This window comes from Chiloscyllium plagiosum, chromosome 28, assembly GCF_004010195.1.
Source record: "Chiloscyllium plagiosum isolate BGI_BamShark_2017 chromosome 28, ASM401019v2, whole genome shotgun sequence".
Taxonomy (NCBI): Eukaryota; Metazoa; Chordata; class Chondrichthyes; order Orectolobiformes; family Hemiscylliidae; genus Chiloscyllium; species Chiloscyllium plagiosum.
The window spans coordinates 7,886,799-7,911,415 of NC_057737.1; the positions used below are offsets into that span (position 1 = coordinate 7,886,799).

The 24,617-nt window shown below is 43.5% G+C and overlaps 2 protein-coding genes across 2 annotated transcripts in view; one reads left to right on the plus strand and one right to left on the minus strand.

Moving 5' to 3' along the window:
• The window catches only part of LOC122563925 (aldehyde dehydrogenase family 3 member A2-like), a 55,026-nt gene extending 50,318 nt beyond the window's left edge, over window positions 1–4,708 (minus strand). The window contains exon 1 of the mRNA XM_043718179.1: window positions 4,628–4,708. The gene's annotated coding sequence lies outside the window, so the exon portion shown is untranslated. The remainder of the gene's footprint in view (window positions 1–4,627) is intronic.
• Window positions 1,812–24,617, plus strand: part of nle1 (notchless homolog 1 (Drosophila)) — a 33,532-nt gene continuing 10,726 nt past the window's right edge. Inside the window, exons 1-8 of the mRNA XM_043718174.1 lie at window positions 1,812–1,918; window positions 5,918–6,072; window positions 7,658–7,875; window positions 10,199–10,278; window positions 15,027–15,103; window positions 15,473–15,570; window positions 17,850–18,042; window positions 21,998–22,133. Coding sequence (XP_043574109.1) covers window positions 5,938–6,072; window positions 7,658–7,875; window positions 10,199–10,278; window positions 15,027–15,103; window positions 15,473–15,570; window positions 17,850–18,042; window positions 21,998–22,133 — 937 coding nt within the window. The 5' untranslated portion in view covers window positions 1,812–1,918; window positions 5,918–5,937. The remainder of the gene's footprint in view (window positions 1,919–5,917; window positions 6,073–7,657; window positions 7,876–10,198; window positions 10,279–15,026; window positions 15,104–15,472; window positions 15,571–17,849; window positions 18,043–21,997; window positions 22,134–24,617) is intronic.

Consider the following 24,617-nt stretch of genomic DNA (forward strand, 5'->3'; position numbering starts at 1 on the left):
CTAACTGAGTTTTCACATTTTGTCCTAACATAAGCCTTCTTCTTCTTCTTGACCAGGGATTCCACTTCCTTAGTAAACCACGGCTCATGTGTTCTATATCTTCCTCCCTGCCTGACAGGTACATACTTATCTAGGACACACAGGAGCTATTCCTTGAATAAGCTCCACATTTTTAATGTGCTTATCCCCTGCAGATGGAGCCTATGGAGAGAAAATAACAGTCAGGGGTCAAAGAGAGGGGTAATAGCATGCTCAAAGAAAGAAAAGCTGATAATGGGGATTACAAGGAGGTGAAAATGGAAAGCAGCTCATGTCATGACAGGTCCTGGGGTTAGGGTTGAATAAAGGACACAGAAGAAGGTATTCAGGTTTGAGAATTATTGAACTCGATGTTGCATCCTGAATGCTACGGGGTCCCTAAGTGGAAAATGAGATGCTGTTCTTCCAGCCTGAGCTAGGCCTCATTGGAGCACTGCAGCAAGCCTGACGCAAAGATGTTGGCCAGGGAACAGGGTGGTGTGTTGAAGTGGCAGGCAATTAGAAGCTCGGGATCATTTCTATGGACAGAAAATATGTGATCTGCAAAGAGGTCGCCTGTCAAAATATATTGTTAGAGACAAAAAAAAACCTGCCGATGCTGGAATCCAAATAGACAAACAGGAGGCTGGAAGAACAGTGTACAGTTCTGGTCGCCACATTACAAAAAGGATGTGGTTGCTTTGGAGAGGATGTTGCCTAGTATGGAAGGTGCTAGATATGAAGGGAGGTTGAGTAGGTTAGGTTTGTTTTCATTAGAAAAAAGGAGATGGGGCGACCTGATTGAGATCTACAAAATCATGAAGGGTATAGACAGGATAGATAGAGATAAGTTTTTCCCAGGGTGAAGGATTCAATAACGAGAGGTCACCCTTTCAAGGTGAGAGGTGAAAAGTCTAAGGGGGATACAAGCGGCAAGTACTTTACACAGAGGTCAGTGGGTGCCTGGAACGCATTGCCAGCAGAGGTGGTAGAGGCAGGCACGGTAGATTCATTTAAAATAAGTCTGGACAGTTGCATGAATAGGTGGGGAGCAGAGGGATACAGATGCTTAGGAATTGGGCAATAGGTTTAGACAGTAGATTTGGATTGGCTCAGGCTTGGAGGGCCTGTTCCTGGGCTGTAAATTTTCTTTGTTCTAAGAACACAGTAAGCCAGGCAGCTTCAGGAATTGGAGAAGTCAATGTTTCAGGTATTAAAGGTACTTTTTCCTGTTAAAAACGGTAAAAAGTAAGAAGACAATCCAGGGAGATCAGTAGACAGAAGACTGAAGACAGCGGAGAAGACAGAGACTGTGTGGACTTGAGATTAATTTAATGTAAGTTTAATAATTATTATTGGAGCAGCATTTTTATAGAGTTGGAGTCAGATAGTAATTGGTTCAGGGAAAGGAACTTGGATTTGTTAATAGTTTTTGTTTTGCGTTCTGTTAGGAAAATACATTGTTATTTTTCTTTAAGCAGTGGAAATTAGTCCTCCAACCTTTCTCGTCCGGAAGTAGGGTTAATACCCAAAACATTGACTTCTCCATCTCCTGATGCTGCCTGGCTTGCTGTGTTCTTCCAGCCTCCTGCTTGTCTACTGAAAAACATTGTTATCTTGATTGCTTTTTTTTTTAAAAAAAAAAGTTTATTCTGGCAGCCAAAACGAAGATGCTAAAGAACAATTGAGAAATTCTTCCTAAAGAGGAAAGCTTGAATCGAAACAAAATCCTAGCTGCTGTTTGGCCTCCCAGTTCGGACAGACCGAGGGGGCGCCGTAGTCTGTTCTCCGGGAAGATTGAAAGCGGAGACTCTTGCTACCCCTTCCCTGTCAGGTCGGGTTTTGGACAGTTGCCAGGTTCACAATCAGTCCATGTGCTGTTGCTTTTCGGGATTTAAAGGTAAGTTGCAGTCAGTCTTGCTTTTGCTGTTGAATGTGAATGCTTGATGCTGGGGATCTGATTGGGAATTCCTTCAGCTGTAGGAGTCACTCTCGGGTTAATAACGGTGGGGGCTGGGGGGGGGAAAATCCCCTTTCACCAGGCCACTGCTGAAAACTCTAATCATTGCATCTCCAGCAGACTCCCCCCTTCTCGATCCTTTGTTTCTCAGGTGTGTTCCTTTACCTGGCTGCTGGGCTGTGCAGTAGAACCCTGTAACTGTAACAATCTGAATTGTTACTGTTGCCACGTTCTGAAACTGTAACAATTTCCATCCCCTCGCTTCAGTGTTGCACACCTGAGAGTTTACTTCCCCTTCCCCCAGACTTTTTCATCAGCTTCTCGAGACCCAAGTAATGTTCTGTGGAGCTAAAATAGAAAACTCCACAGCAGCCTGGCATGCATTCGTGGAGACAAAGCAGAGTTTGATGTTTCAAGACCAGTTCTTCACAACTGGACTCCAAACACTAACTATGCTTCCTGTCCACATGTTGCCAGAACTGCTGAGTTCCTCCTGCAATTTGTTTTGTTTCAGATTTTTAGCATCTGCAATTTTGTTTTAATGTCCCATGGATCTGGATTCAAATCTGACCATGGACAATTCTTTTGAGGTACTCAAAGAGAGTACTGCATTGGGTGGTAATGGTGTGCAGGGATATGGGGAGAAGGTAGGAGATTGGCGCTAGCTCATAGAGCCAGACTAGACAATAGAGTAGGCATAAGAGACATTGAGGTCTGCAGATTCTGGAGATCAGAGTTGTGTGCGTTGCTGGAAAAGCACAGCAGGTCAAGCAGCATCCGAGGAGCAGGAAAATCGACGTTTCGGGCTGGAGCCCTGTGATCCTGGGAACTGGAGTTCCCAAGGGACACACATTTGTGGTTGCCCATCCTCACGTGGGCAAAATATATTAGCCACTCCTTTGCTAGGTTGGAAGATCTGGACATCCCTCTCTCTCAGTGGTGTTAGTGCACCCTCACTAACTGGGCTGCAGCAGTACAATGAGGTTGTTCATCACCATTTCCAATGGGTGATTAGAGAATACCAGTGATGGGTTACAGCTAATGATGAATCAACAATACATAAAACGTAACTGTATCCATCTGCTCAGAATGTATCAGCTGCTCACTCCATAAACTCATGGGACATTACAGAAGTCAATCACTTAGTTTAAGACAAAAATTGTTTTTAATAGACAGCTTGGAATGGTGGAGAACACTTATTTGTTGATGAACTTCTGGGCAGTAATCTTGCTGAGATTAGAGCCATGTTGCCAATGCTTTTTGTTTAGTGCTCATCAGGATAAATGCAAGAATGCCAAATTTCAAATAATCACAATGATTTATACACAGGAGAAAAGGGAGCTGATGAGTTAGTCAGTTGGTTTTGATTGGTTGGATCGTTGTCATATAGAAAGCAATGGCAAACTTTAAGCTCCCCAATCTCCCAGGTAATTCCAAAAAGGAATAAGTCTTGAACATATTCCTTTTGTTTGCAGAGACTAGGTCACTGTGTATAAACTTGGAGATAGTGAGGATTGCAGATGCTTGTATAAATACAAGTTACTTCCAGCAAGTGTAAATGCACCATGTTAAAATCTCCAGTGATATTAACTGATTTAAATTCATTTAGTGTAGCTATTAGTGCACTTGTGATTGTTCAGTAGCTGCTCAAATGTGGAATCGCATCAAACAGTGAGCACTCTGCTACTTATGAACAGCTGAAGAGCATGTTCTTTGATTAAATGAACTAATTGCTGCCGTACAGTAGGAAGCATGGCAAAGAATCTGTCCAAGGATGTGCAGGTTAAGTGGATTAGCCTTGGGAAATGCAGGATAGGGTCAGGGGTGAGTCTGGGTAGGATGCTCTTCAGAGGACCGGTATGGACTTGATGGGACGAATGGTTTGCTTCCACACTGTAGGGTTTCTATGAATCCAAGCACAGCACCATCTCTCAAACAGCTTTGAATGGCCAGGAAAATGTTCTTTTTTGTGATGATGGCTGAGGAAAAAATATTGACCGGGACATTGGGTCGCTTTCTCCTGTCAATCTTCAAGGTGCCATGGAATGCTTTATGGGAGAGAATTAACCAGGGCATGGTTTAATGTCTTCTCTGAAAGTTAATACCTTTGATGATGCTGTGCTCAATTCTGTCGGTAGTACTCATCACTGTTGTCAGTACTGCACTGGGAATGTTAGCCTAGATTTTGTGTTCAGAACAGGACTTAAATACAGAGCCTTTTGACAAATGAGAACGCTTTGTAATGTTTGGGGCTTCGTGAAGTTGTGGAACTTAACCTGTTTCATTTAATTGTGCTCTAGTTTATGTTCTTTGGTGTGAGTTCTCATTTTTTTGTTAATTTTTGATTTTCTCCTTGAGTTCAGTGTTTGTGCAGCCCCTATATATGGATCCTGTGACCCAGTAACATACAGTATGCCTTCATTCACCTGATAGGCAGCAACGGGCGAACCAGGTTCACCGGCCACATAACTCTGTGAACTGGACTCTATTCTGTGATGCAGCATAAAGATACTTAGTTCAGTAAACACTGCAACTCGGGCAGCAGATTGAACTATTGTCAGTTTAACAAAAATCTGACATCCTGATCCCTCCCTGAAAGCCTCTTCACCGCGAATAGGATTCAAATCAGGATTGGGATGAAATACTCACCACTTATCTGTGTGGATGTAACCTCGCCAATCTGTAGGAAGCTCCACACCGCTCTGAACAAAGCACTCTGCTTGTTTGGTGTTTGCTCACCAGGTTTAAAGTCTACCCAACTAAAGACCTCCTGCTGTGAGGCAGCATTTTATGATTAACAAACCTTTTAATATTAGATTGTGATTAATGTTCTGGGAGTTTTCACCATTGTGCCTGTGCTGGCCCTCAGATTGAGGGCCGTTGTTAAAAATAACATTCTCCTGCCAACCATTATGCTGCTACTGCCAAAAGCTCAGTTGTCATGGTATGGGCAACTCATCCACCTTGTACCTTCCCTCACTGTACATAACCACTTTGTGACATCCGTCATCCAGCAGTTCCCAGTTTGACGCCTCCACGTGCTTCCTCCATTTTGGTCTTCTCAAAGAGCTCTCTGTAACTTTTCAGTTCTGATCAAGTGACCAAAATAAGGCATAACAAACAGGAACCAAGAGTAGGCCATTTGGCCTCTGAGCCTCTTCTCCCATTCAATAGGATTGTGGCTGATATTACATTCCTCACATCCACTTCCCTGCCCTTTCCCTGTAACCCTTGAGTCCCTGATAGACTCTTGATCAGTCTCTGCCCGAAGTATGCATACAGTATGTGCCCCCCATAGCTCTCTGAGGCAAGGATTTCCAGAGGAACACAACCCTCTGAGAGAGGAAGTTCCTCTTCATCTCAGTTTATTCTGAGACAATGCTCTCTGGACCTGGACTCTCCCATGAGTGGAAACATCCTCTCAGCAATTACTCTGTCAAGGCCTTTAAGAATCCTGTAGGTTTCAATGAGGTCTCCTTTCATTCTTCTAAATGCCAATGGGTAGAGTCCCAACCTGTCTAACTGGGGATCATCCTCGTGAATTTTCTTTGAACTGCTTCCACTGAAACAAAACCTTCCCTTATAAGGGGGAGCAAAACTGCTCACATTACTTAAGATGTGGTCTCACACCAGCACCTTGTATAGCACTCTGTTATACTCTAACCGCCTTGAAATAAGGGCCAACATTCCATTAGCCTTCCTGATTACCCGCTGCACCTGTGTGCTGGCTTTGTGTTTCGTGCACAAGTACCCCGAATCCCTTTTTGTTGCAGCTTTCCGCATTTTCTTTCATTTTAATTTGACCTTCTTTCATGCAGACCATTCTGATTTTGGCCCGATCAGTTGATTTGCTGATAGATCTGCAAAATGATTACAAGTGCTGCAGTTTTCACAGCCCTTGATGGTTGATTGGCTTCTCTCTCCATTTTTCCTCTCCAGCTCTTATTTAGGGTCCAGCCATGAAGGAGGGCAGCCAGCGACTGCTGGTACAGTTCAAAGATGAGAGCGGGGAGACTCTGGGGGCACCTTTAGACGTTCCAGTTGACATAACCCCAGACAAGTTGCAGCTTGTGTGCAATGTTCTGTTGGCAAAGGTAAGATCATTTCACATTTTAAACTGTCGTGTGTGGAGTACCATGGCACTTACTGTGACTCTTGCATGTCTTCCCACTTCCAATCGTGGCTGTGTGTTTTCAGCTGTATGTGTTAAACGTACAGGAGTTGAGTTAACAGAGGATTCACCTGTGCTGCACAAGACAGGCACAAGGTCTAAGTTGCACCAATCTGAAGATACCTGAACCTGATTGATCTCTGAAGCAAACCCAGGCCTTGGATAGTGAGGGTCTTATGGTGCAGTGCTAGTATCCCCCTTCTCGCCCAGAAGGCCAAGTCCCTCCTGCCCCAGAGGTGTGTCATTACACATGCGAACATGTTTTAAAAATGTGTAGGAGCTGACCGATGCTATAGCCATTGGGTTTTTGGAATGGTTTAAGAAGGCAGCTCAGCACCTTCTCCTCTTCCTCCTGTGCCACTCCCCCCCCCTCCCCAGAGCCTGTAATCCTGCATTTCCTCTGGTCAGTCCACCTAGCCTGTACATTCCTGGACACTATGGGCAATTTCCCATGACCAGTCCACCTAGCCTGTACATCTCTGGACATTACGGGCAATTTCCCATGACCAGTCCACCTAGCCTGTACATTCCCGGACACTATGGGCAATTTAGCCTGGCCAATCCACCTAACCTGCACATCTTCGGACTATGGGAGGAAACCAGAGCACCTGGAGGAAACCCACACAGACACGGGGAGAATGTGCAAACTCCATACAGATAGTCGCCCGAGGCTGGAAATGAACCTGAGTCCCTGGCGCTGTGAGGTAGCAGTGCCTTTTCCAATGAATGAATAAGATATGCAAAATAAATTTTGATAAGGAATTTTCAGTATGGACAAAGAATTGAGAGATTCTCTTAATACTGCAATAGAGTGTCAGCTTAGATTTTTGTGCTCAAGCCCCTGGGATGGGTTTGAACTCTCAACACTTGACTCCGTGATAAGAGTGCTACCCAGAGAGTTACACATGACCCGGTTATGTCAGTCTGATAGAACATGAGGTCGTGACTGTGAATACGTGCACAGACTTTATCAGGGCTGTACAGTCACTGGGGGAGTGCTGATAGGAAGGCAGACACCTCCCACTGTCAGAGTTCAACTTTGAGGAATCGAAAACAGGCCTGCAAGCTGAACTCTTAATCAAGGACACAAGGGGGAGGAAAATCACTGTCTTTTAACTATCTTTGTTACATGAGTAATCAGAAGTTGTATCAGTCAGGATTGATGACCAGTGGTTCATTTTTTATTTATCCTGATTGACAGGATGTAGGTGTCGCTGACTGGGCCTAGTATTTATTGCCCATCCCTAATTTTCCCCACTCGGAGACAATTCTAGGATTTTGACTGAGCAACGCTGAAGGAATAGAGATATATTTCCAGGTCAGGATGGTGAGGGGCTTGGGGCATTTGCAGGTACCTGAGTATCTGCTGTACTTGTCAGTCTGGGGTGACCGAGGTTGTGGGTATGAAAGTACTTTGTTGTTGATCATTGTTGATTTGTAGTAGAACCATTGGATAGCGGGTGGCCACTGGGGTAAATAAATGAAACTGCATTTTCTGATGATTTCAGGATGACCCCCCGCCGTTGGCCTTCTTTGTGCATGAGACTGAGATTGTCACCTCGCTGGAGAAGACACTGCAAGAGCAAAAGGTGGAAACGGAAAATGTTATTGACATTATTTACCAACCGCAGGCTGTGTTTCGGGTTCGGGCTGTGACGCGTTGTACCAGCTCTTTGGAAGGACACGCTGAAGCGGTCATTTCAGTGGCCTTCAGTCCAACTGGGAGGCAAGTCTCTTGAAGAGAAAAATTATTTGAATCTGTTCCTTTTACATTAGCTGTGTCCCTGTTGGTAGCTCTCTGATCCCTCAATTACAAACATCCTGCTTCAAGTTCTGTTACAGGTTTTGAGCTCAAAAACTAAAGCTGCTACTCCAGTACAGTACTGGGGGAATGCTGCACTGTTAGAAATGTACTCTTATACATGATAAAAGGTTTATGCAAAGGTAAAGGCCATTTGGCCTATCATACTTGCATGGGCTTATTAAACTAGCATCATTGCCTCGTACCCCAGTCTCCTGAATTTTTATCCAAATAAATGGGACTTCTTTCACTGGACCATAGGAGGTTGAGAGCGACCTTATAGAGGTTTGTAAAATCATGAGGGGCATAGATAAAGTGAATGGCAGTTGTCTTTTTCCTAGGGTGGGTGATTTCATGAGTAGAGGGCACATTTTTAATGTGAGAGGAGAAAGATAAAAGAAAGGACATGAGGGGCAATCTTTTTTTTTAAACAGAGGGTGGTATGTGTGTGGAATGATCTTCCAGAGGATATAGTGGATGTGGGTGCAGTTACAAGGTTTTAAAGACATTTGGATAAGTCCAAGAATAAGAAATGTTTGGAGGGATATAGACGAAGCACAGGTAGTATTTAGTTTGGGATTATGGTCAGCATGGATTGAAGGGACTGTTTCTGTGCTGGATGACTCAGTGACTCTAAATAATCATCCAATGCCCTTTTGAATGCCTCAGTCTCCAGGCACTGTTCCCTGACTACTCGCTGAGTTAGATCATTTCCTCACATCACCCTTAGCACTTTCATGCATCTCTTTAAATCTTTACCCTGTCATTCTTGTTCCTTTTACAAGTGGATGCAGTTTCTCCCTATCTACTCTACCCAGCCTGCTCAGGGCTTTGAAATGTGATGGTAAATCAAAGTCTCAAGTGCCTGCTCAGGTAGATACTGAAGACCCCCTATTCTGAAGAGGAGCCAGGAATTTATCCTCTGTCCTACCCAGTATTTACCCCTCTACCAGCATTGCAAAAACTCATTCACACATTGCTGTTTGTGTGAGTTTGCTGTCTGCATATTGGCTGCCATAGTTCCCACATTTCAGCAATGGAGTCACTGAGTCGTACAGTATGGAACCAGACCCTTCGGTCCAACCAGTCCATGCCCAACATAATCCCAAACTCAACTAGTCCCACTTGCCTATGTTTGGCCCATAACTCTCCAAACATTTTGTGTTTGTGGATTTATCTTTTGTCTTTTAAATGTTGTAACTGTACCCGGATCCACCATTTCCTCTGGAAGATCATTCCATAGACAAAGCACTCTCCATGTAAACAAAAAAAGTTGTGCCATATGTCGTTTTTAAATCTTTCTCCTCCAACCTCAAAAATATGCCCCTGGCTATGAACTCACCCACCCTCGGGATAAGATCCTTTTCACTTACTCTATATATGCTCCCCATGATTTTATAAACCTCAATAAAAGGTCACTCCTCAACCTCCGACGTTCCAGTGAGCAAAGTGCCAGCCTTTCCAGTCTATTTTTATATCTCAAATCCTCCATTCCTGGCAACATCCTGGTAAGGTAAATCTTTTCTGAACTGTCTGCACTTCAAAGGCACTTCATTGTCTGTAAAAATAATATGAAAAAGTATTAAAACCCACCTTCCCTTGCTTAAGTTTAAACAAAAGCACTTGTGTAGGAATGCATAATGTAATGCATAATATTATGCAAAATGCATAACGTAGTAATGCATGATACTTTCTGACATTCTCAAAATGCCCGAGTTTTTCACACAGTAAGTGTGTTTTTGGGCAGGGGACGTGAGAGCTTTGGGTGCCCATCTGAACTTAATATCAGGTCTGTGTAGAAACCCGGGAAGTAATTCTTCAGATGACATCCCTTGCTGTAAAGTTGTGTCATATGTCATTGAAACTTACCTGGCGTGACATGATGTTCCCCGAGTAGTGGATCCAGAACCAGGGAACTTAGTCTCATGAGGAGGAATTTCCTTTTACAGAAGGTGGTGAATCTCTGGCATCCTCCATCCCAGAGGCTGCAGAAGCTCTGTCACTGAGTATGTTTCAGACAGCAATCAATAGATTTCTGGATACTAATGACATTAATGGATGTGGAGATAGTGGTGAGATGATCAGCCATGATCTGTTTGAGAGGCGAAGCTGAATTTGATATGTAGAATGGTCTACTGCACCTCTGTTATTAACTGTGTAGCACTGCTAATGGTTGGTGTAGTTGAATGTACATGGTGCTAATGGCATACGGTGTGCAGTATTGACCCATTGTCTCTGATGTTTAAAGGTATCTAGCAAGTGGATCAGGGGACACTACGGTGCGGTTCTGGGATCTGTCAACAGAAACCTCTCAGTTCACATGTAAAGGCAAGTTCACTTTGAGAGTTACACAATTCTTTCCAACACAACACACAACTTTTTTGATTTGATCTGATTTATTATTGTCACACATCAAGGTACAGTAAAACGTTTTGCGTGCTGTCCAGGCAGATCATACCAAACATGGGGTGATTGAACAAAGCGAGGAATGCAATGTTACGGCTGCAAAGATGGTGCACAAAAATCAAGATCAATATTAGATTTGAAATTTGAGAGGTCCATTCAGAATTCTAAAAAAGCGAGGAAGAACCTGTTCTTGAACCTATTGGTGCATGGGTTTAAGCTTTTTTTTAGATTAGATTAGATTAGATTAGATTACTTACAGTGTGGAAACAGGCCCTTCGGCCCAACAAGTCCACACCGACCCGCCGAAGCGTAACCCACCCATACCCCTACATTTACCCCTTTACCTAACACTACGGGCAATTTAGCATGGCCAATTCACCTTACCTGCACATCTTTGGACTGTGGGAGGAAACCGGAGCGCCCGGAGGAAACCCACGCAGACACGGGGAGAACGTGCAAACTCCACACAGTCAGTCGCCTGAGTCGGGAATTGAACCCGGGTCTCTGGCGCTGCGAGGCAGCAGTGCTAACCACTGTGCCACCGTGCCGCCCACCGTATCTTCTGTCTGACAGAAAGGTTGGAGGAGATTATAACCAGGGTGCAAGGGGTCTTTGGTGATGTTGGCTGCCTTTCCACATCATCAAGAAGCGTCGATGAAGTCAATGGATTGGAGATTGGTGTGGGCCGTGTTCACAACTTTCTATATCTTCTTCATAGTCCAGGGCAGAGCAGTTGCTGTACCAAGCCGTGATGCATCCAGATAGGATGCTTTCTATGGTGCATCTGTAAAAGTTGTTGAGGTTTCTTCTCGACATGCTGAATTTGGTTAGCCTCCTGAGGAGGAAGAAGCGTTGCTGTGCTGTCTTGACCATTACATCAATGTGGGTGGTCCCAGATTTTTGCTGTCTGGTTTGGAATCCTGATGCATGCAGCACCTCCTGGGAAGGTGACTGGCCTCCCTTCCAGCCTTACATCAGAACATTTTCAAACAATACTGGGGAGTGAGACCAGAGGACAATGACTTAATTTGTTAGCTTGTACCTGTAGCTTGATTAAGTTAGTAGCATTTAGCGTCGTAGGCATGCAGCACAGAAACAGACCCTTCGGTCCAACTTGTCTGCACCAAACAGACCTTCCAACTTTGACCTAATCCCATTTGTCAGCATTTGGCCCATATCCCTCTGAACCTTTCCTATTCATATACTTATCCAGATGCCTTTTAAATGTTGTAATTGTACCAGCCCCCACCATTTCCTCTGGCAGCTCATTCCAGACATGCACTACCCTCTGGGTGAAAACGTTGCCCCTCTGGTCCCTTTTAAATCTTACCCCTCTCACCCTAAACATATGCCGTCTAGTTTTGGATTCCCCTATCCTCAAAAAAAAACTTTGGCTATTCACCCTATCCACACCCCTCATGATTAAACCTCTATAAGGTCACCCCTCAGTCTCTGATGTCCCCGGGCAAACAGCCCCAAGCCTATTCAGCCTCTCCCTATAACTCAAATCCTCCAACCCTCGCAACATCCTTGTAAGTCTTTTCTGCATGCTCTCAGGTTTAATAACATCCTTCCTGTAGAAGGGTGACACGAATTGTATGCAGTATTCTAAAAGTGGCCTCACCAATGTCCAGTACAGCTACAATATGAAGTTCCAACTCTTATCCTTGATGTTCTGACCAATAAAGGTAAGCATACCAAACACCTTTGTCACCACCCTGTCCACCTGTGACTCTATATTCAAGGAACTATGGACTTGCACCCCTACGTCTCTTTGTTCGGCCACATTTCCCAGGGCCCTACTGTTAACTGTATTAGTGCTGCTGTGGTACGCCTTATCAAAATGTAACACCTCACATTTATCTAAATTAAACCCAATCTGCAATAACCTTTTCTCCTGAAACGCAAGACTGAGGATTCAAGCGACCAGTCTGTTTATTTTCTCGCATTCACCGAAATGTCACAACACAGAAGGAGGCTCTATCTCGTGAATTGAGTGTCATTACCTTGTGTCAATCTTCTGCTTTTTCCCTGCAACGTTGCAAACTATTTGTACCCAACTATAATGCCTTTTTGCATGCCTTAATTTGAACATGCTTCTACCAGATTTCCAGGCAGTGCATTCCATACCCTAACTCCTCACTGACTGAAAAAGATTTCTACACTTCACCCTTACTACTTTTCCACATCACATTAAATCTGTGCTCTCTTTTTCTTATTTCTTTTATGAGTGGGAATAGTTTTCCTTTTCTCCTTTCTTTTTTATGCAGGCCACTCATGGTTGTATTCTCTCCAAGGAGGACAGGCCCAATTTATCCAATTTAAACAGAAACTGAAGTTCCTGATCCATGGCATCATTGTTATGAACTGCTTCTGCACTCTCTCCAGTGTATTCACATCCTTCCTATAAGATGGTATCCTGAACTGTATACAAAACTTCGCTGAGTATTGTCTCACACGAGGTCAAATTCACCTCCTTGCTCTTGTTCTCCATCAATAAAGCCAAGGACGCTGTATGCTTTACTTACTGTTCTCTCTACCTTTCCTGCCACTTTCCGTGGTCTTCGTGTACATACACCCAGGCCCCTCCACTCCAACATCCCCTTTATTGTGTTCTGTATTGTCTTTCAATATTTTTTCTTCCAAAATACATCACCTCACACTTCATCGCATTGGGTCTTATCTGTCACCTATCCAGCCGCTCTGCCAACTTGTCATTGTCCTTTTGGAGTTCCACACTATCCTTCTCATGGTTTAAAATTCTTCCAGGCTTTGTGTCATCTACGAGCTTCAAAATTGCCCTGAACGCGAGGAACTAGATTGTTAATATATATGAAGAAAAGCAATGCTGACCCTTGGGGAATTCCACTCCACCCCCACTCCTAGCCCCAAAAAATCCATCGATTGCGTGGTTCCTGCCATTCATCAATTTTGTATCCAATTTTAGTAACCTAACCCCCCCCCACCATTCCTTTTGTTCAGTTAATTTTCAGTATATTAGTCCACAATGGTATTTACTGTCTAGCTGCTAACTTCACATTTCTAACTTGAATATCTTAGAATCTTCCAAGCATGCGCGTGCCGAGCAATTTTAATCATTTTCTCATAATGAGCTATGGCTCGAATCAGAAGCGGTTTTGAATATCGCTGTATAGGTGCACTTTTTATTAATAAAGAAAATTCTAATCGACCTGTTCAGAGATGTTGTTACACATCTCTGGAACAGGTGGGACTTGAGTCTAAGTCTCATAGTACAGAGCTAGGGACACAGCCACAAGAGTCAGAGTGACCCAGATACACCCCCCACCCATATTATCTTCTTTATAATTAAAACCTGGCATGTCGATGTTCTTTCCCATCTCAACAATGTCATTTGAAATGCAGCAGGTGGCGCTCTTTCTCCAGTTGGGACTGAAGCACTGTAACAGCTTGGGCACAGAATAGAGGAGGTTTAACTCTATATGAAACCCCCGTTAGTCTCAAGCTGCAAGTAGTATTCCCTCTAAACTGAACATCTGTGTGCAGATGCAGTCACCCCAAAGTTCTGTGCGTCGCGATTAGCGTTAGCACACCAATTACAATCTGGTTCTGGAAGTCACTCTCATGTGCAGCTGATAGAGGAATCACTGTCTGCCAGTGCATGGTGCAAAGCAATTACAGAGATGGTTCCATTCCCCCAGCGTTACCTTCCAAGTGATTAGTGTGATATTTATCAAAAAGATGACCGGCTGGTTTTGAGATTCGAGGTGGTGTTATAGCCTGTGTTGTGTCAAGTGTAGCTCATCAGGTGTTACTGAGTCAGGAGGACTGACCTACTCCTGAGGCTATGGCCCACTGTAATCCAGGCAGCGCCTGAAGGTGTGCCGCATTGTCAGTTCCATGTTTCAGGTGAGATGTGAGATCAAGGTCCTGTCTGCACTCTGTGATGGATCCCAGGGCATTATACCGAGGTGAAATGTAGGGGAATTACTAACGGTGATATGGTCAATCTCTCAATCAACACCCTGCAAAACAAAAGCTGGTGACCTGGTCATTGACACAATTCTGTGAGTGGGAGCTTGCTGTGCTTTAATTAGCTGTTGCATTTCCTATGTGGCAACACAGAAAAACAGTAGATTGTTGTTATAAAGCACTTTGAAACATGCTGAGATCATGAATGTACTTTATAAATACCAATTCTTCTTTATATTCAGTATTGAATTTCTGCTCTACTAACCAGCGTGAAAAGACCTAATAACGTTGGATTGAGCCCCTTTGAAGATTGCCATTTGAAGACATAACTTTTATGTGAATCCAATACTGTTACTTTATAATGAGGCATCAACCTATTTAAAATTGTGGACAACTCTAATCTTGTTCAATTGAAAACTCAATTTCAAGGCAGTAATGGTCCCACTCTGGCAATTGCAGTTTAAACTTCCTCTTAACTCACACCATTTCTGTGCCTTGCCTTTGATTATCTGTCTTTCTTTAATTCAGTGCAATTTTTATGGCAGGAGTGAAATGAGATTGAGCCCTTGCGATTATTAATGAACCAATGAAACTCCGACAAGTTACAGTGGATGAGTTAATTTTCCATTTGAGCGATGTGTCTTTCATTAATAATTCAAAGTTGGCAAAATGGACAGGAACTAATGTGCCTGAAAAGGGTTTCATTTCTTTTCCCTTAGGTCACAAGCACTGGGTATTGAGCATTGCCTGGTCTCCTGATGGAAAAACACTGGCTTCTGGGTGCAAGAATAGTCAGGTATTTAATCTTTAAAAGAAAGAAAATTACCCTCTAGGGTTTGTCTACATTTATCAAACTGTCAATCAGTGTTAATTATTGGATATTAATTATTTTTTCACTCTTAAGCTTTCCATTGACTGTCTCAGCAACTAATCCCTGTTTAAGAGGGAGATGGAGCTGTTTAAAAAGTAGGCATTTCAAAATATGGCCATGAATTTTACATTTCTCTTGAACACCCTGCTTGTCTAAGTAAAACAACAGGACTCTGAGTGAGGCCTGAATAAGTAAGCTGGAATCTGGGAGTAGAAGCTTTTGGTGGGTGGTTTCTGAAGTCTCAGTAAGTCGTGTGTTTTTGGGTGAAGTTGTACATTGCCTGTTTAATTTCAGATATTCCTGTGGGATCCCAGGACCGGCAAGCAAATTGGAAAAGTTCTGACAGGACACTCGAAATGGATTACATATCTTTGCTGGGAACCGCTGCACATGTGAGTAAATAATTTATAAAGAACTATATAGCCAGATTTCGAACAGTTGTCCTTTCGACAACACTTTTAACTTCAGTGGCCCACAACTCGAGGACATCCACCTTGAGATGGTGATCAGCACTGTAGCTCAGTGATTTGAAAAGTAGCACTTCCAACAGTGCAGTACTCTCTTAGACCTGCACAGGACTATTGGCATAGAATTTTGTGCTTGAAGTCCTTGAGTCCGCAATTTCAATGAGTGACTAACTGCTTCCGAGCAGTAGAGATTTTGGGACAGATAATTTCCCCTCCATTTGCTGTACTGAACGAGCGATAATGCATTATTTAGAAGCACTGCAAAGTGGGTCATAGCTAATTGAGGATACACGAGAATTGTTGCTTATAGTTTATAAAATGTGTTGAGGGCTCACACTTGTTACACTCAAGGCAACATACAATGTTATTGTATTGCTCCGTACCTTTATATAATGATACAAGTTGCATAAAACACTTGCTTAGCCTGAGCTGGAGTACTCTGTCTAACTCTGAACTGCACACACCTTTGGAGGAGAATGCAGGAAAGCTGCACAAAAATGAATCCAAGGATGAAGGACCCCTATCGTGAAGGTCGATTTTAAAAAAGTTTGAGCTGTTTTCCTGGGGGATGTGGAGATCCGATAGATGCATTCAGAATTGTGGACACTAAGTGGAAGAAAGTGTTGCCCCTCAAGAAAGGATTGACAGTAAGCTGGCACAGATTCAAAGTGATACATAACAGATGCCAAAAAACACGTGAAAAATTTTTTTCACTGGATCCACTGCTTTTTTCTTTCGTTTTATATAAATGATTTAGATGTGAATATAGAAGGTATTTGGTTAGTAAGTTTGCAGATACCACTGTTGACACTGGAGAAGGTTATCTCAGAGTATAACGGTACCTTGATAATTGGACCAAGGATTGGCAGATGGAGTTTAAGTTTAGATTGATAAGGGAAACCAGGGCAGGGCTTACACAGTTAATGGTAGGGCCTTGGGGAGTGTTGCTGAACAAAAGGTGCATAGTTCCTTGAAGGTGGAGTTGCAAGAAGATAGGGTGCAGAATGTGTTTGGTATACTTACCTAGATTTGGTCAGTGCACTGAGTATAGGAGTTAGGAGGTCATGTTGTGGCTGTACAGGACATTAGTGAGACCATTTTTAGAATACTGCATTTAATTCTGGTCTCTCTGCTGTAGAAAGGGTGTTGTTATCCTTGAAAGGGTAAGTTCAGAAAAAAAGTACATAAATGTTGCTGGGATTGTTGGGATTTGAGCTACAGGGAAAGGCTGAATAAGGCTGGGGCGTTTAACCCTGGAGCGTCAGAGGCTGAGGGATGACCTTACAGAGGTTTATAAAATCATGAGGCTGAATAGCCAAGGTCTTTTTCCCAGGTTGGGGGAGTCCAAAGCTAGAGGGCATAGGTTTACGATGAGAAGGGAAAGATTAAAAAGAGATCTAAGGGGCAACTTGGGCTGGTTTGTGTATGGAATGAGCTGCCAGAGGAAGTGATGGAGGCTGATACAATTACAGTATTTAAAAGGCATCTGGATGGGTACATGAATAGGAAGAGTTTGGAGGGATATGGGCCAAAGCTGAAAATGTGTTGCTGGAAAAGCGCAGCAGGTCAGGCAGCATTCAAGGAACAGGAGAATCGATGTTTCGGGCATAAGCCCTTCTTCAGGAATCAGGATATGGGCCAAATGCTGGCAAAGGGGATGAGATTAATTTGGGATAGCTGGTTGGAATGGACATGTTGGACCAAAAGGTCTGTTTCTGTTCTGTACATCTCTGTAACTCTATGACACACACAGGGTCATAGAGTGTTTAGGGTCTGGTATGCACTGCCTTGCTGTTAGGGTCTGGTATGCACTGCCTGAGAATGTGGTGGAGGCAGGTTCAATCAATGTTAGTTGAAAAAGGAAAACATGAAGGGAGGAGGACGAGCAATTTGGTTTTTGTCTTTCGGAGAGCTGGTGCAGACATGTTGGGCTGAATGGCCACCTCCTGCACTGTAATAGTTCCGTGATATTCTTACTATCCGTTGACCAAAATTTATTAATGCTCTCAGGATGGACAGGTTTGATGTTGGGAAAGGGAAAGTGGGTCTGATAAAGTTGTGACAGGCTCCGTGCCTAACTGGACTTTCTTTCTCATTCACAGCAATGAAGTTTTAATTCACAAAAAAAGGTACAATTTTTTTTTTTTAAGCACGATTCTCGCTCTTTAACAAAGTGCTGTGTTTTGTTTTGCCTGTCCGGGCAGAAATCCACAGTGTCGTTACCTGGCCAGTGCGTCCAAGGACTGCAGCGTCCGAATCTGGGACACGATGCTGGGACTGTGTGATAAGATCCTGACGGGACACACGCAGTCGGTGACCTGTGTGAAGTGGGGCGGTGACGGGCTCATCTTTTCCTCCTCGCAGGACAGAACGATAAAAGTGTGGAGGGCCCAAGACGTGAGTGGGGTTCACTTTTTGAAGCAGTGGTCTGAGCGGTACGAAAGCCAGGTGAAAGAGGCTGGTGGTCTTTGTAGTGACTGGAACGTGGGCCAGGTTAACAGCCACAGTCAGGGAGCCCTGGCAGACACAGATAAACATTTCCCTTATTGGGCTTTCCGTGTTACTGGTTCACTGGGTGGTTTCCTGGTGGTGGAATTATTGAGTAAAGTTTTCAAAAAAAAAAGAAAAAAATAAATAAACAGGAAATTCAGAGTCTCCTCAGACTAAGGACTGACTCTTGAGTTAGCTGGTCAGAATCCATGTACTGTGCACATGTAAATAGAGGGTGACTTGGTGACGGGATACTAGACTCTGTGCAATTAATTCAGTCTTGTGTTATGGAGGGGGTATCTGTGGACTGTGGGGAAAGAGGTTTGTGGGCTGGAGGGTTGATAGTGCTGAGACTGTCCAACTGCTGTAGATGCACCGTACAATATCCCAAGTTCAACATGAGAACCGGCTCCTCACTGGAAGCAAAAAGGATTCCACAGCATGAAGTAGGTGTTTCAGTAAACAGTTGAAAGCAATAATAAGCTTTATTGGATATATAAAGTCATTGTCCCTGGACCGAGAGCCCCAGGATCAAGTCCCACCTGCTCCAGAGGTAAGTTATAACATCTCTCTGAACAGGTTGATTAGAAAATTAGGTTAAATAAAAAGTTTATTTCGTGAATTGTTTGGCTCAGTGATGGAGGAGCTCTGCACATGAGGGCAAGGGACAAGGTTGGAGTGTTTGCATCACCTTCAGCGATAAGTGCTGAGGGGATGATCCATCTGACAAACCCACTTTCAGAGATGTCAAACAAAAGACAAAACGCATGGACGGCACAGTGGCTCACAGCACCAGGGACCCGGGTTCGATTCCCTCAGGTCACTGTGTGGAGTTTGCACATTCTCCCTGTGTCTGCATGGGTTTCCTCCCACAGTCTAAAAATATTCAGGTTAGTGGATTGGACAAGCTGAATTGCCAGTAGTATCCAGGGATATGGTGGATTGGATGTGGGAGAATGTGGGTTTAAGGGAATAGGGTGGGGTCTGCGTCTGGATGGGTTGCCCTTCAGGGGGTCAGTGTGGACTCACTCGGCAGAAAGACATATTTCCACATTGTAGGGATTCTACGACAGAGAGGTCATCAGCCTGTCCAAAATCTCATTTCATTGAAACTTTGCTGAATGTGTTTTTTAAAAAAATTCTAGAACCTTGTGGCACAGTGCTAATGTCCCTACCTCTGAGCTGGGATTCCTAGGTTCATGTCCCACCTGCTCCAACATGCATTATAACATCTCTGAGCATCTAAGAAAAGAATCTGCCAGTTGAACGGGTTCTTTTGGTGCAGTGGCAATGTCCCTAGCTCTGAGCCAGGATGTCTCACCTGCACCAGATTTGTATTATTGCAACTCTGAACAGGTTGGTTAGAAAATGAAGGTTTGACTTTTTTGGATTTATTAGTTATTATATTAGATTTCTGGACTCGAGATTTGGATTCACTATGTGTGGAACCATTTCCTGTACATCAACCCCATCACAACCCTTCCTTTATCCTGTCAATTTGATTCTAATTGCTGGCTGTGTATTCTCTCTATAAGGTGAATTTCCCTGGGTATGTTGTCATGGCAACAAGGTGTGCTTTTTTTAAAGTCATTGAAGACCATTCAGATGTTCAATTCTGAAGATGGATCACTGAACCCGAGATGTTAACTCTGTGTTTTTCTTTCCACAGATGCTGCCAGACCTGCTGAGTTTCTCCAACAATTACTGTTTTAGTTTCAGATTTCTGCAGTTCTTTGTTTTACTCTCAATTCTTTGTTTGTGAGGCATCAGTTTCAGTGTTGGAGCTCAGAGGGGGGCTTTGTGTTAAATTCTGGATGTAGGTTTGCTCGCTGAGCTGGTAGCTTTGTTCTCCAATGTTTCGTCACCATACTAGGTAACATCATCAGTGAGCCTCCAAATGAAGCAATGGTGGTATGGCCTGCTTTCTAATTATGTGTTTAGGTTTCCTTGGGTTGATGATGTCATTTCCTGTGGATAAGTCATTTCCTGTTCCTTTTCTCAGGGTTGGTAAATGGGATCAAAGTCAATGTATTTGTTGATAGAGTTCCGGTTGGAATGCCATGCTTCTAGGAATTCTTGTGTGTGTCTCTGTTTGGCTTGTCCTAGGATGGGTGTGTTGTCCCAGTCGAAGTGGTGTCCTTCCTTATCTATATATGAGGATACTAGTGAGAGTGGGTCATGTCTTTTTGTGGTTAGCTGATGTTCATGTATCCTGGTGGCTAGTTTTCTGCCTGTTTGTCCAATGCAGTGTTTGTTACAGTTCTTGCAAGGTATTTTGTAAATAACATTAGTTTTGTTTATTGTCTGTATAGGGCCTTTCAAGTTCATTAGCTGCTGTTTTAGCATGTTGGCGAGTTTGTGGGCTACCATGATGCCAAGAGGTCTGAGTAGCCTGGCAGTCATTTCTGAGATGTCTTTGATGTAGGGGAGAGTGGCTAGGGTTTCTGGATGCGTGTTGCCTGCTTGTTTGGGTTTGTTGCTGAGAAATCTGTGTTCATTGGGTACCCGTTCTTTTTGAATACACGGTTTAGGTGATTTTCCTCTGCTCTGCATAGTTCCTCTGTGCTGCAGTGTGTGGTGGCTCACTGAAGTAATGTTCTGATGCAGCTCTGTTTGTGGATATTGGGATGATTGCTTCTGTAGTTCAGTATTTGGTCCATATGTGTTGTTTTCCTGAGGACGCTGGTTTGAAGTTCTCCATTGGCTGTTCGCTCTACTGTGACATCTAGGAATGGCAGTTTGTTGTTGTTTTTCCTCCTCTTTAGTGAATTTTATGCCAGTAAGGAGATTATTGATGGTCTTGAAGGTTTCCTCTAATTTGTTTCATTTAGTGATGACAAAGGTGTCATCCACGTAGCGGACCCAAAGTTTGGGTTGGATTGTTGGCAGAGCTGTTTGCTTGAGGCTCTGCTAAGAACCTTGATATCGGAGATCCCATGGGTGTACCTTTGCTTTGTTTTGTAGGTTTTGTTGTTGAAGGTGAAATGGGTTGTAAGGCATAGGTTCACTAGCTTAGAGTCACAGAGTCATAGAGATGTACAGCATGGAAACAGACCCTTAGGTCCAACCCGTCCATGCTGACCAGATATCCCAACCCAATCTAGTCCCACCTGCCAGCACCCTGATGATAATTCAAGCTTCAACAACAAAACCTACAGACAGACCAACGGAACACCCATGTCATTTACAAAATACCTTGCAAGAACTGTATCAAACACTACATTGGACAAACAGGCAGAAAACTAGCTACCAGGATACATGAACATCAACTAGCCACAAAAAGATATGACCCTCTCTCATTAGTATCCTTACATATGGATGAGGAAGGACACCACTTTGACTGGGACAACACATCCATCCTAGGACAAGCCAAACAGAGACACGCATGAGAATTCCTAGAAGCATGACAATTCCAAATGGAACTCTATCAACAAACACATTGACTTGGATCCCATTTACCACCCCCTGAGAAAAAGAACAGGAAATGGCGCCACCACAGGAAATGGTGTCATCAACCGAAGGAAACCTAAACACATAAATAGAAAGTGGGCCATACCACCAGTGCTTCATTCGGAGGCTCACTGATGATGTTATCTTGTGATGAAATGTCAGAAAATGAACCTTCCAGCTCAGCGAGCAAACTTACATCCAGAACCTCAACCTGAGCTACAAATCTTTTCAAAACTCACTTTATGTTAAATTGTTTTGTGCACAGTCAGCATATATGTACATACTGATTGCACACTTGATGTTGTGAATGTGCTCCACTGTATACTAAGGTCTTAGCAAAACAAAACAGAACAAATATTCAGGGGCCAGTTTGGTCACTGTTTTATAAATTGTATGTGTGATCTGTTTTCAGGGGGTTATGTGCAGAACACTCCAGGGCCATGCACACTGGGTAAACACAATGGCACTCAGCACTGACTACGTACTGCGAACTGGGTCCTTCGAACCAGCAGAAGCCACAATTGTACCACAGGACAGTGATGATTCCCGTGGGTAATCGCGCTGCCTTTCCATTGCCTGTCTCCTCAGCCAATATTTATATTCTTATATTCAAAGAGAAACTCCCCAATTTTTGTTGTCTCATTTAAGGATGTACAGCAAGCTTTTCATTAACCAGCATCTATGGGACGCTCGTAGATTGAATATGCCATTTGATCAAGTATTCCAGTCCACATAATCCAAATTAAAAACACACGCTGAGTAATAGAACTGTAATGCAGGGGATATACACGTCGCTGTTATACTTTATTTGCGGCATAAATCACTTAAATAATGCAACTTTGCTAACGTAAAACTTACTGGCAGAAACCCATCTCACTTGCACCCTCAACTGACTGCCTGGACATCGTAGAGTATGCGATAATACAGTTAAACTTCTGATATTTGAGGTATATAATTTCCTCTAACTCCACTGCATTCTGAGGCAGAACTCCAAAGTCACATGGTTCTCTGAGAGAAGACGTTTCCTCTCTTGTTCCTACGTTAAAAGGACTAAATTTAAAATAGTGTCCCGTTGTTCTGGACTCACCCACATCCTTTCCACATTCACCTTGTTGAGGCCATTCAGGATTTTCTAACCTCCATCAAATCGCCCCATATTCTTCTAAACTTTTGTAACAACAAGCCCTGTCTGTCTAAACTTTTTCCTCTGAGGCATTCAATCATTCTCTAAGCATCATTTTCATAAACCACCTCTGAACTACTCCAACACATTTACACCACTCTCTAAATAGGGAGACCACAAATGCACGCAGTACTCAAGATGTGGCCTCACCAATTCCTTTTATAACTAAAGCATAACATCCTTACGTTTGCTTTCAATTCATCATATGATAAAGGATAGCATCCGATTAACCATTCTTAGTCACTTGCTGTAGCAGCATCCAAGCCTTTACTGACTTGTGTTCTAGAGCACCTGGATCCTTCTGCAGTCTTTCACTCACTGATTAAATAATCCTCTGCTTTTTCATTCTTCCTGCTAAAGTGAACAACTTCACGTTATCCCACATCAAACTCCATCTGCCACATTTAACCTGTCTAAAAATAGTCTGCGCCCTTGTTATGTCACCTTCACAACATACTTTCCGACCTATCTTCGTGTCATCTGTACATTTTGCCATCATGCCTGAACTTTCCTCATCTATGTCAGTGATGTCAGTTGTAAAAACTTGGGGGCCCAGCACAGATCCCTGTGGGACCCCACTCGTCACAACCTGCCAATCAGAAAAAGACCTATTTCTGTTTACTCTTCTGTCTGTGTTTGTATCTTACTGTGTGTCCTGAATAACCTTTCATGTAGAATCTTGTCAAATGCCTTTTGGAAATCCAAATGCAGAACATTTACAGTTCATACTATCCATTTTTAACTAGCTTTCTCTCACTCTTATTTGCCTTGATTAACGTTTTAGTCACAGTGGGGCGGCACGGTGGCACAGCGGTTAGCACTGCTGCCTCACAGCGCCAGGGATCTGGGTTCGATTCCCGCCTCAGGCGACTGTCTGTGCGCAGTTTGCACATTCTCCCTGTGTCTGCACGGGTTTCCTCCGGGTGCTCCGGTTTCCTCCCACAGTCCAAAGATGTGCAGGTCAGGTGAATTGGCCACGCTAAATTGCCCACAGTGTTAGGTGCATTAGTCAGGGGTAAATATGGGTCTGGGTGGGTTACACATCAGAGGGTCAGTGTGGACTTGTTGGGCCAAAGGGCCTGTTTCCACACTGTAGGGAATCTAATCTAATCATTCTCTACTTTTCTTTGTATTCTCATAAGTCATCATGTCTGCCATGCACCTTTGCCCAAATGTATGCTTTTCCCTTGCATTTGATGCTTTCCCTAACTACTTTAGTTAATCCTGCATGGGTTAGATTTTGACTGCTGTAAAGTATCTGTCACTCCTCTATTGAACTGTTTCATACTATAATATACTCCAGCTAGCTCAGCCTTCATACCCACACAGTTTCCCTTATTTAAAAAGGAAGTACTAGTTGTACTCCCGGTTTTCTCCCTTTTAAACTCGATAGTCACAGGTGAGGTGCCGGAAGACTGGAGGTTGGCAAACATGGTGGCCTATTTAAGAAGGGTGGTAATGACAAGCCAGGGAACTATAGGCCAGTGAGCCTGACGTCGGTGATGAGCAAATTGTTGGAGGGAATCCTGAGGGACAGGATTTACGCGTGTTTGGAAAGGCAAGGACTGATTAGGGATAGTCAACATGGCTTTGTGCGTGGGAAATCATGTCTCACAAACTTGATTGAGTTTTTTGAAGAAGTAACAAAGAAGATTGATGAGGGCAGAGCAGTAGATGTGATCTATATGGACTTCAGTAAGGCATTCGACAAGGTTCCCCATGGGAGACTGATTAGCAAGGTTAGATCTCACGGAATACAGGGAGAACTAGCCATTTGGAAACAGAACTGGCTCAAAGGTAGAAGACAGAGGGTGGTGGGTTGTTTTTCAGACTGGAGGCCTGTGACCAG